The 20489-nt window shown below is 40.9% G+C and overlaps 1 protein-coding gene across 2 annotated transcripts in view; it reads right to left on the bottom strand.

Annotated features, from left to right (window-relative positions):
- Positions 1-20489, bottom strand: part of MACF1 (microtubule actin crosslinking factor 1) — a 330626-nt gene that overhangs the window by 204226 nt on the left and 105911 nt on the right. For both annotated transcript variants that reach the window (XM_069479778.1, XM_069479776.1), the window contains exon 2: positions 5158-5219. In XM_069479778.1, the coding sequence (XP_069335879.1) occupies positions 5158-5219 (62 nt within the window). The remainder of the gene's footprint in view (positions 1-5157; positions 5220-20489) is intronic.

Below are 20489 nucleotides of genomic sequence, written 5' to 3'. Positions count from 1 at the left end.
TTTCCTTGATGCAAACTATGTTGAAGAGCAATAAATAGGTCAGAAGAGAAAGTTTTAAAGAGAAAAGTATGTTATTTACTCTCATCTCCGCCAATTAAAAGATACAGGGAAAGTGAGAATGAGCCTAGCAGCTTCAGATGGATTTCTGAATTGGTAGATCTCTAATCTGTAAAAGGGGAATGCCATATTGATTGATTGGCCAAATCTGTCTTCAAGAAAAGCCCAACACTAAAAATAGATTAGTTGCCCTAGACTTTTCAGTCTGGAAAGAACTGTGCCCAAATGCAAGGAGGAAGTAGAAGATCCCTGTTGGAGTAAGCAGAGTGAGAGAGGGGAGCAAAGTGTGAGGCTCTTTGCAGATAAGAATTCTATCTGTTTTAAGAATTCCCTAAATTTTGAGGAATCTAACAGTGGTACCAGCCAACCCTGATTAACAAAGATTCTCTGAGAATGAGGACAATTCTAAAATACACAAAAGGTAGCTTTACTTTAATAGGCAGGCACTTAGGTATATGGAGTAGAGAATTCAGAGCAAAGCCCAAGTCCAAATGTAGGCACAAATGTAGGGTTGAGATGTGTTTACAGTGAAATCAAGTCCTGAAAAATCAGGTCCAGGCAGAGACAGCCCAGAACCACCACTACATGGTCACACTTAGGCAACAAATGCAACACTCCTTTCCTTAGCATCTAACCAGTACTACCTTGTCAATCTCTTAAACTCTACTGCCAGTCTCCTGCTGACATTTCCCACAAACAGGAATAAGCGAAGAGGTGTGAAAGTCCACACAGCGTTTAGAGAGCACAGTGTTTACTCTTGTGTGGCCATTGCAAAGAGAATACCTGGAATCATTACTGCTATCTTGTGTTCAACTAGAGAGCCTCAAACAGACATAGAAAAGTTGTGAATGTTAGTAAAAATTTGGGATTTTAAAACTTTTGCTGGTATATCTGGAAATTTTGTCTAAAATTCCAGAAATACCAGGGGCTTCTAAATTACATACATGAATAAAAATGCAAAGAACTGTTCCATATGCTAGATTAAATATGGTCTTCCCTCTCTACCTATTAACTTCTGAAGCCAAGAAGAGGTGACCAGAAAAAGCATTTTTCTTCCTCCTAAGGAGCTCATACTTTCATCATTTTCTGACATTCTCTTTAGGGGGAGAACTTATTAGCTACCAGGACCTAAAGATATGGCATAGATAATTTGAATAAGAACTCATTTAAAACTCTAGATTTTTTTTCATGGTTCTGGCATATTAACAGAACTCTTGGTTTTCTAGGCTTGCATTCTAAATTAGGTTAGTATATTTCAAATGCTTACATCCTTAATGAATCTCTTTTAAGACTGGATCAAAAATGTTCTTAATAAAGGGGAATTAAATTACTTATTCTAAAATAAACTGCTTCCCAAAGGGATTTTTGAGAATCCAAGAGATCTCAGATCAACTAAATCTAGACCTTGGGGGACTTTATTGGTTTTGCTTTTACACTGGACTACCTGCCAAAGACAGCATTAATCTGAGTGTACTTGGGAAGCAAAGCAAAGGATGCTTGAGTTGTAAAAAACAAATCTCTATCATTAATTCTCAGCCCAGAGTTCAAAGAATTCCAACTTAGAGCAATAATTCTGATTAGCAGTGAATCTTTCTCTGAAATATCCTAAGATGAGAAAATGTTGTTAGAACCGTCAGGCGGGAAGCCTGGGAAGAGATGAAAAATAGCCAAGGATTTAAGTAAAGCCCTGGCTGGCTTCCAATTTCTAACAATGCTATGATGTGTTCTGCTAGTTTCTCTCTCCCTGGGCCTCCTGTCATCACACAGTACTGAGGCAGAGCTCCAACAGGCAGAATCAGCTACAAATGAGTGGCAAGGAGCCAGAGCATTTGAATTCAACTACAAAGTTTAGGGCACAAGCCCGAGGCAGGATCAATTCAGTTCTTCCAATTATTAGAGATGAGGTATGAAAGAATAAGTTGAGGCCATGTTTAGTAGAAAGAACAAGTAATTTTGATCATAAGACTCATGATTGATCCCTAGGTGTATCCCTTGCCAACTGTATGATCTTGGGAAAGTCACTTCACCCCTCTAATGCTCACTTTCCTTAGTTGTTAAAATTGAGAGGATAAATTAGCCTTACCTCCTTCAGGGTTATCGTAAGGATCACGTCAGATAAAAATGTTCTTCATAAGCTATAAAACACTATTGAAATATTATTTACTCAAGGTAACAAATACTTATTGGACACATCTCCTGTTCCTTGTGCAGCACTTGACAGAGAAAGTAGCACAATACAGTCCCAGCCCTCAAGGAGTACTCTAACAGAGGACACCAATACGTGAACACGCAGGCACTCCTTCAAAGAGCTATGAATAGAGATGGAGTTGCAATTGATTTAGTCTAAGGAAAAGAAGTCAGAGTCTCAGAAAGGTGATATTGGAGCTGGGACTTGAAGGGTAAGTAAGTGGGTGACCACCAGGCAGGGGAGGCTGGGACATGCATTCTAGGGAAAGAAAAATAAATAAGTGAAGAGGTGTGAAAGTATACAGTGTTTAAGGAGTAGTGAGTTGTCTCATGTGGCTACAGCACAGGCTACACAAGAAAGCGTGCCTGGAAATGAAGCTGGACAGATAGGTTGGCACCAGGTTGTGAAGGGCTCTATGTCACAGCAGAGTTAAGTCATCAAATTAGAGGGAACTGGTAGCCATGGAGGGGAAATAGCTGTTTTTGTTTTCTTTTTCTCCTGACCTCTCTCCCTTTCTTCTTTGTCCTGACACTATAAAAAGGTACAGTATCTGCCTTCAAGTTATAAAAGTTACAATCTGGCAGAAAGATATAGAATGCATCTTTCTAAATGCTATAGATGCTAAAACAGAAGTACATAAGGAATACAGTGAGGGGCACAAAGAAGAGGGTAGTTAATTCCACATAGGAGAGTCAGGAAAATATTTACTGAGGTGTTAAGGTGGTGTTATACAGGCAGGACAGACTTGAAGAAGGTATTCAAAGCAGAAGGAGCAGCATGAGCAAAGATACAGAGTCACAAGACAGCACGGCACATAGTTCAGCAAGAGCCTGAGGTATGAGGGGAATTTGGCACTATGAGCCTAGGGAGGTAGGCAGCAGCCAGAGCTGGTCCTGCGTAGGTTAAAAAGTACAGGTCCCAGAATTTAGGTTGCCTGAATTCTAAAATTTCAGTTCTGCTACTTTCTAGCACTATGATCTTGAACAAATTACCTACCCTCTCTAAACCTCACTTTCCTCATTGATAAAATGGGGATATTAATAGAACCTACAGCATAAGGTCACTGAAGGATTAAATGAGATAATCTATGAAAAGGACTTAGTATAGAATGTCTGATTTACAGGAAGGTCTCAATAAACTATTACCACTATTGTCATTATCAGTGTTATCACAGAAAACCTTGTTAGCAAACTATCATCACGGTCAAGGCAAGAGATGATGAGGTCTGGACAAGAGCAGAGGTGAGGGAGATGGAGAAGAGAAGACAGATGGCAAGCAATCTTTCTGAGCTGAAAGTGACTGAAGGGACTTGGTGACAAGGGAGAGATTATGGGCAGTAACAAAGCAAATATGATTCTAGGTTCCTGACTTGGACAACCAGCTACATGAGTAAAAATATTTAGCAGTTTGCAGTGTGTTAAATATAAGATATGCCTGGGTAACATTCAGATGAACGTGTCAGGTGCACTGTGAGAAACATAAGTCTTTGGCTCAGGCAAGAATGCAGGAAAAGGCTCTATCATTGCCTCCTTATCCAGATCTTATAGTCTGAAAATCGCCCTCACCTGCACTAAAAACGTGGCCCCACAGAGCCATTTCTGATTTATGTAACCATCTCCTTGGCCACAGTTTAGTGATGGACAACTGACCCATGGAGAAAAATAAAACTCCAGCCAATCAGACTCTCTGGGTTTGTGCCTTCAGAATCATGTGGCTTCAGGGGTTTACATCACCATTTGAGGGACAGCCACCATGGCTCACTCATGTGCAATGGGAGAAATGCAGAGAAATGAATGTAGGAGACACACAGAAAAAAAGGGAAGGAACACAACATCTCAAAAAAAGAGAGAGTAATTATCTGATAACTGTTTAGTTTTCATTAAATCCAGCTACATCTAGACATTGGATTCTGTGAGATTATACTGTATTCATTTCTGCTTTTGCTTCTTTGCATTCCATGCAACCAAACAATCCCTGTGACTAAAATAGATGAGACTGCCTGAGAAGAATACAGAGAACAAAACAAGAAAATGGCCAAGGTTAGGACCCTGGGGAACATTAGACAGAGAAAGAAAAACCAGTGAAAGAGGCAAAAAAGAAAAAAAGAAGAAAAAAAAAAAAGGCATTCACAGAGGGAAGAGGTAATTCAGAAAAAAGTAGTGTCCTAAAAGTCAACATAAGATGGTTTCAAGAAGAAGACAACAGTATCAAGTGCTACAGAGAAATCAAATAGGAGGAAGATAAAACTAGGCCACTAGATATGGTAATTAAGGGATCACTGGTGACCTTTCCTAGAGCAGTAGTAATTATTATATCTGAAAAACTTTGATTTCAGATCCTGACTGCCATAGTAGTCATACTGTTTATCCTTAGATGGGTCTACTCAGGCCTCTGCCTTGGTTTCTCTCTTATTTAAAATTAATAAAAATCTTTGTAATAATAAAATCTTTCCCTAACCCTAGCCATTATCTGTATCTTAAACTGCATGGTGGTAAAATTCATCAAAATGAATATTTAAGATTTGAGCAACTGAAGAGAAAGAGAGAACAAAATCCCCTCTGTCCCATCCTTCCATAGTAATCAGATTTAAAAATAAAAAATAAAGGGGCCTATAAAATAATTTACAATACAGGAGCAAAGTACTCTCTGAGTCTCAAGAATCATCCCTTGGTATCCTCAACCTCTGCCTTCTGAGGTAATGACATGTAACACTGTCCTTGCCAAGAAACAGATCGCTACAAGTTCCCACACTGTTATGACTGTATCAGTTTAGAGGAAAAAAGAAAGAAAGATGACATGTGTGTCTTCATAGACACAGCAGATGGCAGGCAATCAGAACCATTTGAGAGGGAATGACAGATGCAGATGAGAACAGAGAGAGCACCAGGGCGGCGTGTACCAAGGGCTCCTACCTTCATCAGGTGCTTGTTGACCCACTTGGTGAACGTTTTCTTCTGAACCCGGTCCCGTTCATCTGCAAAGGAAACACAGAGAAACCATGGGTTTAGTGCTACCCAGGCAACAAGACCCCAGATCCCTGCCTTGCCCCCACCCCAGTTTCTCTGGGACCACTTAAAAGTGCTGATTTTACCCACAGAACCATGGGACAGTGACTTCTTGTTAGGAAGGTTTGGCCTATCTGAACATCTTTGGTCTGTCCCTTTACAGATTAGACAGAATTGTGTGCCTCAAAAATCATGACATGGCAAAGTCTCCGTGGTACAATAATTTGAGCAGAGCAGGGAACAGGGTAATTCCCCTCTTGCCTCATAACAATCTCCAAAAAGCCAAAGCTGTGAATAGCACCAAGAAAAGGGGTGGGGTAGCCCTGGCATTTTGGACACTCGTAGGCAGTGGTTAAATCTCACTCTTCAGGCACCGATCTCCCTGAGCAAGGCCCTACCCGCTCCCTCTCCTATCCAGTACTTCCTCCATGGTGGCTATAACCCCAACACTTTGGGAGGCCAAGGTGGGAGGACTGTTTGAGGCCAGGAGTTTGAGACCAGCAAGATCTTGTCTCTACAAAAATTTAAAAAATGAAAAATCAGCCCGATGTGGTTGCATGTGCCTAGCTACTTGGGAGGCTGAAGTGGGGCAATCGCTTGAGCCCAGAACTTTGAAGTTACAGTGAGCTATGATTGCACCACTGCACTCCAGACTACGTGACAGAGCAAGACTCTATCTCTTACAAAAAAGAGAGAGAGAGAGACAGAGAGAGAAGTGGTTAAGCCCACCAGGGAAGGGAAACATGGGAGGTTAATGAAAGTTTCCCAGAGGAGTGGCTCTAACCTTAAAAGATGAGTAGGAGTCAGCCAAAAAGAGCAGCGAAGGGACAAAGTTGCTACATGAAGTTACAGTTAATGTAAATGCATGGAGACAAGAAAAAGCTTATGTTCAGAGAAGTGCACAGAATTAAGGATGGTCAAAAGACAGATGTTTATTATTAATAGGTATGCTGACACTCAAAACTGGATAGGATGGCATAGGCCAAATCATGACCTTTCATGACAAGCTAAGAAGCCCAAACTTTATTCTATAGTTAAGGATTAAAAGATTTTAAATGGGAGAATGACATGATCAGATTTGTGTCTGAGAAAAATTACTCAGGCAGCTTTTCCTGACAACTCTAGTTCTCAATAGTTTCTTTGTCCTACAAATTTTTATGGCTCTTACTGTGCTAATCACTCAGTCAGCACTCATATAATTACATAGAATGCTGAACTTTTAATTTGCTTATTCTTACATCACCAGTGACATCATTAACTCCTTAAAGAAAAAGACCATGCTTTACTTTTTTGTATCTCACATGACTTCCAATAGCTAAAGCTCTACATGGTAAGACCTAAAAAACTGAAATAAAAGCTTTCTTGACTGGCCAATGTATGATTAGAAGACTGGCTAAAGAAGCACAAAATGAAATCAGAACAAAGTTATCTACAAGAATCCAGTTCAATATGTAAAAACTCCAACACCCCAGTAAATATCACTGTGTGCTGGGACACGCAGTCCTGATGGAAAAATTAAAGCTAACTAGAAGTTGTGCCCATTGCATTTTCACCAATACCAGACTTACTCTTCTTCATCATATTAATTATCCTCACAGCCAAGAACAGTCCGATGCTACTTTTACAAAATTCTCACCCTGAAGACACAAGTTTTCTTTCTCATTTTTCTTTTTAGAATTTCTTTTATTATAAAAGCTATCTATGTTTGCTCTAACAGGTCAAATAATACATAGGTGAAAGAGGAAAATATTAACAGATTTTCTTTTAATCTAGTCAGTATTTTAAAGAGGTGGAATTAATTTGACTTTTTTAGTCCACTGCATCATTTCTTTTACACCTGAAGACGTGAGCAGCAGGATTGAGTCTTTCTACTATCTATAATTTATTCTGTACAGTTACCAAACCCTTCCATGAGAATAATACACTAGGAAAAACCTGATGGTCTCATATCAATCATGCTTCCAAAAGCTAAAAAATTGACTTTCAATTCAGGAGGAAGAGGTCCAGGTACTTATTCTGGATGTAATTATTAAAGGCAATATGATTACAAGCCTTTCCCCAAGACTAGCTAGCCTGCTTAGAGCTGAGCCTTAAGCTGCTCAGAAATGGGTTTTATAGAACTCCTCTGCCCGTAAGAACTAGAGGATCCTCTTTTAGGATCCTAGGTTGATAGGCCCACTGATTGCATAAAAGTTCTTTCCTGATGTAAACACGAGGACAAGAGAATACTACAGTGCCTGGAGTTTAATATCTTAGTATTTTAGCAAAGAAATTCATTAGGGAAGCCAAAAAGCAACCTTAATGATTAAACAGACCTTCAGAATGCTCCAATCAGCTCAGACTTTCAAACTATTTATTAAGTTTTGGGTTTGGTTCCCTACACATAAATCCCAATTTTAGTTCCAAGAGCAAAGATCTTCTGCCTACCACTGAAGGTAGAACTCTCAGAAAGTACCCTTATATGAGAGGAAAACAGTCAAAGAACAGGTGATATTCATTTTGATATTTCTTAATTGTCTCAGCCCAACCAAAGGCTATGAACCAACAAGGGAGAGCCCACTGCCTACTGCCAACATCTCTACAGATAGAGATGGGGAGAGCCCAGCTCCCCATCTAATTTTTAGATTTAACACTTGAGGCACCAATGGCTTATTAATCACTGGGGGTTACTGAATTGGAAAGCTTTAAAGAATTTAATATTTGTTTCCAACTTTATTAAGACCACCACTACAGCCAGAAGTGGTGGCTTATGCCTGTAATCTACAGCCAGCAGTGGTGGCTCATTGCCTGTAATCTCAGCACTTTGGGAGGCCCAGGTGGGAGGAATGCTTGGGGCCAGGAGTTGGAGACCAGCCTGGGCAACAATTGTGCAATCCCCATCTGTACAAATTTTTTTTAAAAAAATTGGATGGGTGTGGTGGTGCATGCCTGTAGCCCTAGCTACTCAGGAGGCTGAGGCAGGAGGATCATTTGAGCCCAGGAGTTTGAGGCTGGCTACAGTGAGCTATAATGATGCCACTGCACTCCAGCCTGGGGGACAAAGCGAGACCCAGTCTCAAACAAACAAACAAACAAACAGAAAGACCACCACTACAGGTCTCTGGCACTGTGTTACCAATACCTACCCCAATTTTCCTTATTTTAGTTTCACTAGCAAAGTCGTCCTTCCTTACAACCCGAGGTCAGTCCTTCCACTTAAAATCTGGATTCTCACCTCTTCCTCTCTCCTTGGAAAACTTAATCCAACAATTATCCCCTAACCTGTATATCTTTAACCTCTCCCTCTCTACTGGTTCTGCCCACTCAGTTTCTGAAAAAGTATGATGACAATGCTCAGACTCCACTTCCCCACCCCCTACTCACTCCACGTGACCTGGCTTCCATCCCCACAAAGTCACTGAAACTGCTCTCCCCACAGTCACCTAATTGTCAACCCAGTGAATAGTTCTGAGTTCTATCTCACTTAAATTCTCTGTAGCAGAAGACACATTCCCTCCACTCTTCTTCCTGAATCTGAGACTCCATTCTACCTTAAGTTTTCCTTTTTCTTTGGTTTTTCCTTCTCAGAACACCCCGTAAATGTTTACTCATCCTGAGACTTCTTTTCTTTTCATTCTGTATTACAGCTTCTTAAGATATCCACGGACCCAAGAGTCCATTTACGGCTTTAGAGAGTACGTGTTCATGAATCACCTAAAATTGCATGCAAAACTTTTGGTGTCATGTTGGAGGAGGGGGAGAATCCATAGCTTTTCAAAAAAATTAAAAATAGCTGTTCTCTATATTCTCCCAGAATGATCTGATCGACTCCCATGGTTTCAGCTGTAACCTATACACTGATAATTCCCAGATTCATATCTTCAGCTCAGGCCTTTATCCCAAACACCACTCTCGTATATCCAACGGCCTCCTAAAACTTTCATACTCCTCTCAAACTCAGTTTATCTAAAACTGAATTCTTCTTTTCATCTTGCTTCTAACAGATTTCTCTAATCCATCCTTCTCAATGTTGCCAGTTTAATGCCTCCATTCAGAATAAACATTTAAATTTTCAGCTTGGGATCTAAGATTCATTATGATGTAAACTAATGCCTGCCTACCATTCATCTCTCTCTCCACTCTTCCATTAAAACTCTAATTTCCACTACTGAGTATTTATCCAAAGGAAAAAAGGACATTTTATAAAATAGACAACCTGCACTCAAATGTTTATAGCAGCACAATTCACAATTGCAAAGATGTGGAAACAACCCAAGTGTCCATCAATATATGAGTGGATTAATAAAATGTGGTATATGTATGACATGGAGTACTATTCAGCCATAAAAAATGGTGAACTAATACCTCTAGTATTAACCTGATGGAACTGGAGACCACTCTTCTCCAGTATCACAAGAATGGAAAAACAAACACCACATGTACTCACCATTAAATTGGAACTAATCGAACAACACTTATGTGCACATATGGAAATAAAACTCATCAGAAATCAAGCAGGTGGGGGGGGTGCGGAGGGGATGAGTAAATTTACACCTAACAGGTACAATGCACACTATCTGGTTGATGGGCACACTTATGACTTTGACTCAAACTGTACAAAAGCAATTTATGTAACCAAAACATTTGTACCCCTGTAATACTTTTTTTTTTTTTTGGGAGACAGAGTCTTGCTCTTTTGCCCTGGCTAGAGTGCCGTGGCATCAGCCTGACTCACAGCAACCTCAAACCCCTAGGCTTAAGCAATCTTTCTGCCTCAGCCTCCTGAGTAGCTGGGACTACAGGCATGCACCACCATGCCCGGCTAATTTTTTCTATATATTTTTAGTTGTCCAGATAGTTTCTTTCTACTTTTTAGTAGAGACGGGGTCTTGCTCTTGCTCAGGCTGGTCTCAAACTCCTGAGCTCAAGCAATCCTCCCGCCTCGGCCTCCCAGAGTGCTAGGACTACAGGTGTGAGCCACCGCACCTGGCCCCCTGTAATACTCTTAAAAAAAAAACAAAAAACAAAGAAAACCCCTCTAATTTCCACCCTTATTAAAAAAATTTCTACCCAAATGAGGCACATTTTCTTGCACTTCCATGCCTTTACACATACTGTTCTTTCTGCATGGAATGTAGCTCCCCCCTTCTCTGACTACTTATTCTTCAACATTTAACTCAACTATCACCTCCTCCAGGAGGAGCTTTTCCCATCTCTTACATACACCAGTTTGAGTGATTATTGCAGGATGTCACCGTTTACTTATTTGTCCTACTCTACTAGGAGCAATTTTAGAATAGGCCTGATGTCAAATAAAAGCCTGAATTTAAGGCGCAAAGGTCTATGTTCTGATCCAACATAGCTTACCCACATAGTCCCTGTGCATTATGAATCATTCAAAAAGCAAATGTGAGTAGAGCCTCTGCTTGTTTCCCTGAGGGCCACAGAAAAATCACAAGTGTTTCAAGAAGCCCTGAAGCATCAACCACCTGGAAATCTAGAAAGGATATACCCCAGTTTACAGAGAAGGCAAATAAAGAGTCTGAATAGGCCTATTCCATGACCTCATGAAGTTTACCATCTAATGGCTGAAACCAACATGTAAATAATTAATAATAACACCAAGCAAATAACACACCAGAAACAACCTGCACAAAATGACACTAAAGCACAAACACAGAGTTGATTAATTCCAACAGAGTGGCAGGAGAAGGGTTCATGCAAAGTAGTGTTTGAACTATATTTGATCTTAGCTAAAAGGCCAAGAAGCAACTGGTGCTTGAACTAAACCTTGGATGACAAGTAGGATTCTGGCAGCCCAAAAAGGGGTCAAGGAATTCCAAAGAAGTAAAAGCACAAGCAGTGATTCAAAGACATGTAAGTACACAGAGTGTGTTTCAGGGAATGATATGGCTACATGTGGCCATACGATACAGTTAGCAACGTCATGAGAAAGCAGGCTAGTAAGAGTAGCTAGCTGATTTCAAATCATGGAAGACCCAGAAAGCTTGAGTAGCGAGAGGATGTACTTAATTAGACAAAGAGATACCACTGAAATTTTCTGACCCAGAGTATGCTTTGAGAAGATTAATCTGGCATTGTACTGAAGGGCAGACTGCACCAGAGAGACACTAAGAAGTAGAAGAACCTGTTAGAGGTCTACCATGACAGACCAATAAAGAAATCTAAGAGCCTGAATTAGGGCAGAGGCAGCAAGAATGTAAAGAGGGGAAGCAGATCTGCATGACAATGTAGAGGTAGAAACAATAGCCTCTAACTATTAACTAGATGTGGTGGGGTTAGGAAAGGGAGAATTCAAGACAATACTAATGTTTCTATGTTTCCAGTCAGAGCAAGTAGGAGAGCAAAACCTTAAATTTTTTTTTTTTTTTTTGAGACAGGGTCTTGCTCTGTTACCCAGGCTGGAGAATGCAGTGCCACTGTCATAGCTCACTGCAACCCTGGACACCTGGGCTCATGTGATATTCCCACCTCAGCCTCCTGAGTAGCTAGAACTACAGATGTACACCACCATGCCCAGCTAATTTTTAAATACTTTTTTTAGAGACAGGATGTCCCTGTGTTACCAGGCTGGTCTTCAACTCTCGGTCTCAAGCAATCTTCCTGCCTCAGACTCTCAAAGTGCTGGGATTACAGGTGTGAAGTCACCACACTCAGCCCAGAGTGGAACCTTATGATTAATAAAATAGAAGGAGGCACAGATTTGGTGCGGGTACATCGGGTAAAGTAGAAAACAAATAATTAGGTGTTAGTTAGGAGGATCTTCTCCCATACCATCGGAATCTTTGATCTAGAGTTCAGAAGAGCAGTCAAAACTGAAGATACGAATTTGGAGCGAACAGTTGATAGCTGACGCTGTGGCAGGTACAGCAGGTAACCTGTTACAACAAATCTTCCTAATCACCACTTTGCCCACATCACTCCTCTATTCAAAATCCTTTAGTGACTCCCAGAGGATCAGGTTTAACTCTTTAGTTTTGATATTCAAAGCCCTCTACAACCCTATGAAAATTTGATTCCAGTTTTTATTATGTTTTAAGTGGTGGGAGGAGATAAAGACCTGGTCTCTGATCAGAAGAAATTTACAATCTACATACTCTTTCAACTTCATCGCCAGACTCTACTCTGCATGACTCAACTACTACCATTCTGATCTCATTGTTTCCAAACAAACCTTTTTACATTCTGCCTTTTCTCCCAACTGGAATATCTATCTACCCTCCCCTTCTTGGCTTATCTAACTTGGAGCCTCCTTTTAAGGTCCAGCTGAAGTCTCACTTTTCCCATTATACCTTTCTGGCCATGCCAGCCACCTTTGGGTGCCTATAGCACTTAAAATTTTATTCAATTTACTTGGCATTGAGCATATAAAACCTATTGTTGAGCATATAAAACCCATGTCTCTGTATGTAAGTTCTACTTCTCTATCTGAACTGAGCTGTTTAGAGTCAAGATCTATATTTTAAATTTTCTTAAATATCAACATTTAGGACAACAGTAGGTACTCAAAAATATTCATTTAACAAATATATACTAAGAGCCTACCGTAAGGCTGGTGGCGGGCACCCCTCCCCTCCCTAATGAAAAAAAGAAGCAGCCCACGAGACCTGCCGAAAACAATGCCTGCAGGGCCCAGCTAAGTTAAAGAATAGCCACACCTGGATGATTACCCTGATAAGGGTCTCAGTTCTTGGAATCCATACAGACCACCAGCCCCTCCTAGTTCTCAATACCCACCCTAAAACCTTAACGGAACCGAAAAACCCCCATCCCCCAGCTCTAAAACATACATAAGCCCACACAAAACTTCTGGGCGGCGCAACTTCTCAGCCCCTCTCTCGGGACCCATGAACCTCGCCTGGGTCCCAAGCGGTTACCCTTGCCCGGGAGCACTCAAATAAAGCCTCGTTGCTTACCCTTTTTCTTTCTCTGGCACCGACCATCCAAAAACCTTACATCTACTATGTGCCAAAGTTATTTCTACAGGGATACATTAAGATGATATTTGAAAGACAGACTAAGAAGTGATCTCAAATGATAATTAAAAGACTGCTTTTCTGCAGATAACAGGAATTCCCACTCAGATGTCCCTTCCACAGCTACAGCTTTCCTAAACTCTCCTTGCCACATCTGGATTCAGGAGACTTTGTACCATTTAACGTCCCCCATGTAAACTCAAGGGAAAAAGGATAAAATGGAGATCAAGCAATTAAAATATGCTTACCAATAATATATAATGGCACCAGCATTAAAAATTATTCCTATCCTCAGAAGGCTACAAAAATCTACTTTGGGAGGTAAGATAGACTTTGATATTTATTGTGTTTACTATGTGTCAGGTGCTATGTGAGGCCTTAAGTATTTAATTCTCACAGCTCTATCAAGTGTGCATTATTTATCCTCATTTCATATTTCAGCGAATTGATGCTCAGAAAGACCTATTAGTAATTTTCCCAAAGTCACACAGTAAGTAGTAGAACTGAGGATCAAATCTAAGCCTGTCAGACTCTAAATCATGGGATTTTAACCACTACACTATATTGCCTCCATGAAATTATTAGAAGGCAACACAATATAGTCCTATATAATAAAAGCAAAAGGAAAAGTGCAAAATATAATAGGGAATCATGAAAGGCATCTATCACCTAGGGTTGGTGCAGACTGAGAAGGTATCGACGAGTGACATGTGGGGTTTTAGGAAAGTGACAACTCTAGAAACTTCAATGCAAAATTAAAATGTTATCTTTGGGAGGATGAGGCAGGAGGACTGCTTGAGCTGGGAAGTTGGAGGCTGCAGTGAGCTATAATGATGCCACTGCATTCTAGCTCAGGCAACAAAGCGAGACCCTGTCTCAAAAAAAGATTTATTTTATTTCTTTGTTTCTTTTTTTGGTTTTTTCATTTCTAGAGATGGGTCTCGCTATGTTGCTCAGGCTAGTCTCAAACTCCTAGGCTCAGCAGTCCTCCCACCTCAGCCTCCCAAAGTGCTGGGATTACATGTGTGAGCCACCACACCCAGCCTTGTTTCTTAAGAAAACCTGATCTTTAACATGATTCTTCTTTGAACTGTTGGGAATAAGATAATACAGGATAGAAGTTAATAAAGAAATAAGCCCAGAGTAAGCATGGTAGCAAAAGATAAGAGCCACAGAGATGGAGGAAGAGGCATATAAGCAGAAAAGAAGAGTAAGAAAAGCTCAATAGTTTCTAGAATATTCACTGGAGTATCACATTCAGAAAAACTAAATATTTCATAGATACAAAGAGATATAGAGTTTTAAGAATCCTCAAAAATCATCTTAAAGATGAAGAAATTGAGGCTCAAAGAGATTAAAGAAGTTTAGACAGAGTTACACAGGGGCAGAACCAGGTCTCTAATGTGGATTTCCTGGTGTCTAGCCTGTGGTTCATACCTCTATATTCATCCCCTCTCTTTGAGCCTGAGTTTCATCTATAAAATGAGGAGTTTGGACTAGGCAAATAAATGGTTCCCAAATATCAGTTTGTGAAATAGCCATATCAAAATTAGCTGGGGAGCTTTTTAAAAAGTACAAATTCAAGCAAACTAAGAGCAATGTCTACATCTTTGCTAGAAAGCCCATCTGCTGTATCTGGCCTCCCTTCCCAGAATTGATCCACAGGCCCTGTTGCTAACAGAAGCTCATAACAGGGAGAGTTACCCTCTCCAGCCACCCAGGTACCCCAGTCAAAGAAACAACGGTTATCCAAAGGAGTCTTGGCTCTGGCAAAAGAAGAGTACATTTGTGTGCCTAAATTTTATAGGGAGAATGGATAAAGACTGGCACTGAAATTTTATATTATATATTTTTCACATTTTATTACTACTATAACTACCAGCTAGCATTTATGAACTTACTTTGTGTGAGGCACTGGCCTAAGGGCTTTAATCTCATATACTCCTTGAGATGACTCCATGATTTAGGGTCTACTTTAATCTCCTTTTTAACAAATGAAGAAACTGAGGCATACAAAGGGTCAGCAATTTTCCCAGTTTGTACAGCTGTTAAGTGGTGGAGTAGAAGCCCCAAGTAGACAGTTGCTGCCAAAGCCTATTCTCTTGACTACTAGGCTACAGTGCCTCTAGGCAATTAAATGAGATAGAGCGAGCTAGAGATATGTTTTCACCCTAAAACTTTCAATAAAGATTCTGGACTTCCTTATACTTCTGGGTTGACTACAGAAAAAGGGCCCTTTGGCTATAAGTTTATCTTCAAGCACATTCAGAAGCAGATGATTCTTTCTTCTAGGTCCTAAGGAAAAAATCTCAATGACACAGGAAAGATAAAAACCTAAACTACTAAAAGTGCCCCTCCCTTGGGCCCCAAGCATTATTATACTAGCAGCTTTGTTTCTCAAAAAGCATTTCAATACTTGGCACTACTGGCCTAGCTGTCAGGAGATCTGTTCAGAATCCTAGCTCTGTAACTCCCCTTCTCTGAGATTTCTTCTAAGGTGTCTAGATCAAACAATCAGTGATTTCAATTTTAGTGAAAAATGTGCCGAACTGGGTCATAATTTAGCTCCTCTTTAGAGATTCAAAGTATAAAACCAAAGGATATTAGATTATCAATCCACTGGTTCCCCAATTTAGATTTCACAGACCAGTAAATGTTCCAAAATAAATTAGAAAGCCTAAGTGGTCAACTTTTTATTTTGCTAAGTAAGATTATCTTAAAAATAAACTACCATCTAATAATAATTCTTTCATAAAAGACATTTTAACATAAAAAGTAGGAGGGATAATTTTAGAATAAAGGACAGTTCATTAAAGAAATTTAGCTTAAAGACACATTACATTTTCCTATCTTTTTTCAGTTTACTGATAAATGATTAATTGATGTCTCAGACTGGCACCAGTCCGTACATCTTATGGCTTGGAAACCAAGGAAACCTATGGCCAAAAAAGTTAGGTCACTTGTTCAAGGGCACAGAATATTACTTAAATAATCATTATTTAATGATCTCTTATCAAGAAAGATCTAAGGCACAGCTAATATGACTCTTCCCCTAACCTCTAACTCTTCTTTAGGTCCCTGTACCCAGACCATCTTTGAGCTCTTTTCTGTCTCTCACAGCTAGCAGGAAAAAAGTGTAAGAGAATTATTAGCAATAAGTCCCAAAGAGGAAACCTAGACTATGACTCCTCCCTTCCACCACTCTCCCATCCCCCCAGTCTGCTCAGAGGTGGACTCTATAACCAACCAACTTCTGCTAAAAATACACTCTGGACTTTCAGCACGATGCATCATAACTTAAAAGTGGTTTCCTGATACAGGCAAGAGCATGAATATGAATTCAGTCTCTATAAAAAAAAGTCCCACACCCAAAGCTTGGGCTCTTAACTGCCAGTCACTACAAGCTTAAGAAGTTCCCCAGGAAGTAGGGCAGCCCCGTCTATTCCACTGCACATTTTAACGAGCCCAAAGGTTGTAATGCCTATAAGGCTTCAAAGCCCATGCAATCCTATGAGTCAATAAGAGCAAGGGCTATTTGGGATCCTCAGGCCCAGACAAGGAAAAAAACTTCACATACTAACCCATACAGCACATGCGGCAAACGAGGTGGGCGTTGAACTCGTGCTCATCTTGGTAACTGGGCCACATGGTGCCCCGCGTCTGCCCCTGCTAAGAGGTATTCCCCAAGAACCCCCAGCTAGTGGCCTGTACACCCTCTGCAGCTCCTCAAAAAGGGCTGGGAGGTGAAGAGAGATAGCCAAAGGGCTGGGCGATGAACAGAAACAGCAGAACAGAGAAGTGGCTCCACCCACCACTTCCTACTGACCTCCTCCTTCCCTTGAGGTCAGAGAGGAAGCTCCTCCCTAGGCTACCTCCAAAAACTGGGTCCATGTCTTCCAACAAACAGCATGCTGTTCAAAAGCAGCACCCACTCAGTGTTTGCAGACCAAGAGAGCATGCAGAGATGAGAGCTCCATATGCCAAAGTCCAGTCAAGGTAAGCCAGAACAGGCAGAAACTGGTCTTTGAGTTACCCTCCATTTGCAGAGCAGAAGCTTGTAACCTGGTGAATCTTAGACAGTTGTGGGAGAGCCGGTGAGCTAAAACAGCTTACTGCCAAGTCAGGAAGAATGCATCCATTGCCCAACAACTTGGTCCTCCGGCTTGCCTCTTCTCAGGCAGAAGTATACACAAAGTGTTAACCAACTGAGAAGGTCTCGTGATGGGAGAGACTATAATGAAGCAAACCCATACACTCGCTGTCCGCAGCCAACAGATTCCTAGATCCCAGAGGGGGATTCATTTCCCCACACTTACAGCTGCCCAAAGGGAAGAGTATAGTCACTCCTCAATGATTGTACCTACTTTACAGAGTAGCCCCACCTCAGCCAGCCTTGCAGGTAGATTAGCACAGCAGATTTTATCAACTTCAAAAATACCACTTGCTTCTTGCTCCATTCTTTCCCCTCATCCAGCCAGGAATGGCATCCCAAAGTCCCCTACCTCTTCCCAGATCCTCCCACTCTGTCTTTACAGTCAGTGCACTTAACTCGGCTGTGTCAGAAATCCCTTTATCCATCAGTGGAAGGCTGCTTGCTTGTTTGTCCAACTTGTTTTCCGAGTCTTGGCTAATTGTACCAGACACTGGAATGCTGAAGAAACACAATGAAGGGCTTTTCATTCAGATGGCCCGGCCCATCTATTGCTTCTTCACAGTTCTGACCCAACCAGGGGATAGAAAAGCCAAGCCGCTGTGGATGTCAGGACACTTCAGTCCTGCCCCACGCCACTCAAAAAGGCCCCGCTGCAGATAAGGGCCTAATCACTGGCCCTCTGCTCTAGCTCCCTAAATAGAACGACTTCTTCAGGCTAATGCTGCTTTCAATCCTGTTCCTAAAGGCAGGGCGGGAGGAGGGGGCAGCACCCCAGGAAAGCCAGTTTCCAGAGATTAGCCCAAAAGACTACAAATGAAAAAAGCAAACATGAGCTTGCCTAGAAGGCCACTCAGTTTAAACTAGCCTTGTAACCTGCCTCAGTTGCCTGGCAAATTCCTTCACTCCCAACTGGGCATCCCTCCCACCTACAAACTGCTAATAATCCTGTTACTGCTTACTAATAACGGGACGCACAGCTGTCTTTATCCCTCCTTGGACTAAGCTCTCAGTCACCCTGATAACCTATGGCAATTGTACTCAGTTTGCCCTTCTTATCAGATTCTTCTCAGTTGGCCTGGGAGAGGAAGGGTCCTCCCAGAATTTACCTCGTCCTAGGAAAAGGAATGCGTAAGAAATGGAAGGAACATGTAGAGGTTCCCGGAGAATGGTGTGCCGGGGGAGGGCACGGAAGCTCCACACCCCTTCCCCTGTATCTCGCTCACCCTATGCACCTCTTCACCTGTATCCTTTGTAATATACTATATAATAAACCGGTAAATGTTAAAAGAAAGAAAAAAAAAAGGAGAGAGAAAAAGAAATAGGGAAGAGAAAAGAAAAAGGAATGAACATTTCCTGATTCATATTTAGTGACCTCTTGCTTTATCAGATTTAAATTCTGAGTGCAGGGACTATCTTTTCTCTTCATACCCCAGTCTCTAGCACATTTAGAAGGCACTCCATAATCTAAGCTAAAATTAACTAAGCATCTACTGTACCTGTTAGTTCACAGGTAATGTGCTAAGAACTTTAAATATCATTTCATTTAATCCCAACAGCAATTCTCTAAGAAAGGTATTATCATTTCCATTTTAGAGGTACAATACTAAGATTTAAAAAGGTTAAATAACTTGACCAACATCACATATCCACCCGTCCAGCTTCAAAGCTGGGCCTCCTGCTATACCCTGCTGTCTCTGAGAGGAACCTAAACCAGAATAACTAAACTAGGGCTGGGGGGTTGTATATATAAGAAGGTAGAATAGTCTTGAATAGGTTAAAAAATAAAAACACTTAACTACGGCCAACTGGAGACTTAGGACACATTTGAAATGAACACGAGGCAACTTCTAGAAATACTAAATATTTTCACAGTCTCCAAAAATCAAAATAATAATTACTGGGTAAAGTTTGAGGAAGGTGAACCAAAACCTACCATTTCCTCAATCCCCTGGCACCCCAGCAGAACCTCATTCTCCCGACGGCACTGCAGACTGAGGGAGGTAGGGGAGAGTCCTGGGGACAAGATCAGTCTACCTGCCAGGAGACAGGCCTTCCCTTCAGGTTCTAAGAGATCCTAAGCCTCAAAAGGGAAGCTGTTTGCTGCTGCTGACAGAGGATAAGACTTTGATTAGGACAGTCAGCCCTCTAAATTGTCCATAGGAGATGGGCCGGTACACTCATTATCCAGGCCATTCCCCTTCTTTTCGCCCAACTTTTCGTCATTGCATGTTAAAGGTAGGAAAAAGTGAATTTGGCTGCTACTGACAGATCTCAAAAAGGCTAAAAGGAGGGACAAGGTTCAAGCCGGTATTTCCACACGTTGGCTGTAAATAGTCTGAGAACAAACAGCTTATTGGCTCTCTGACAGTAGCAAAGAAAATTAAAGCTATCTATTTAATTTCTTTCCTAAAATGCCAAAATCACCCATTATTAAGGATATAAAAGCAGACACCGAAGTCTTTCCTTTTAATGTATAGACAGTGATTCATAATATATCACTAACTTTTTATACTCTCCCACATCGGCTTCTATCACATTTTTTAATTCTTAACTATAAAAACAAGTATTTGTATTTGTTCCAATAGCCCACAGATAGGTACAATGTGATCAATGATATCCTTTGTGAAATAATTATAATAATGCTAGCAAACAATTACATAGTCCTAATTATGTGCAGAATACGTTCCAAGAACTAACTCAAAATAAACATGCTGTATTATTAACCCCATTTTGCAGGTGAGAAAACAGAGGCCTAGAGAGACTGATGTCACTCAGCCAGTAGGGGCAGAACTAGGATAAAAAGACAGGCAGTCAAACTCCAGACTCTCAACCTGCTCTCAATCACAATTCCATACTACCTCCAAGTATAGGCCAGATAGATGATCACACTGGGAGAATCACAGAAAGTTAGAGACCTTAGTCTTCTTCCTTCTCATATAGACTAAAAATTTGAAGTCCAGAGGAATTAAGTAAGTGGAAGAGCAAGGACTTAGAGCCCATATCGTCTGATTCCAAGTTCAGTGGTCTTTCTACTGCACTGTACAAATCTATAAACAAATAGCAAAGGAAAGAAAAAGACAAAGAATCCACCTTGATTAAACATCTAATGC

The sequence above is a fragment of the Eulemur rufifrons genome, chromosome 8 (assembly GCF_041146395.1).
Source record: "Eulemur rufifrons isolate Redbay chromosome 8, OSU_ERuf_1, whole genome shotgun sequence".
In the NCBI taxonomy this organism is placed as follows: domain Eukaryota; kingdom Metazoa; phylum Chordata; class Mammalia; order Primates; family Lemuridae; genus Eulemur; species Eulemur rufifrons.
This window is presented reverse-complemented; position numbering and strand designations above follow the sequence as displayed.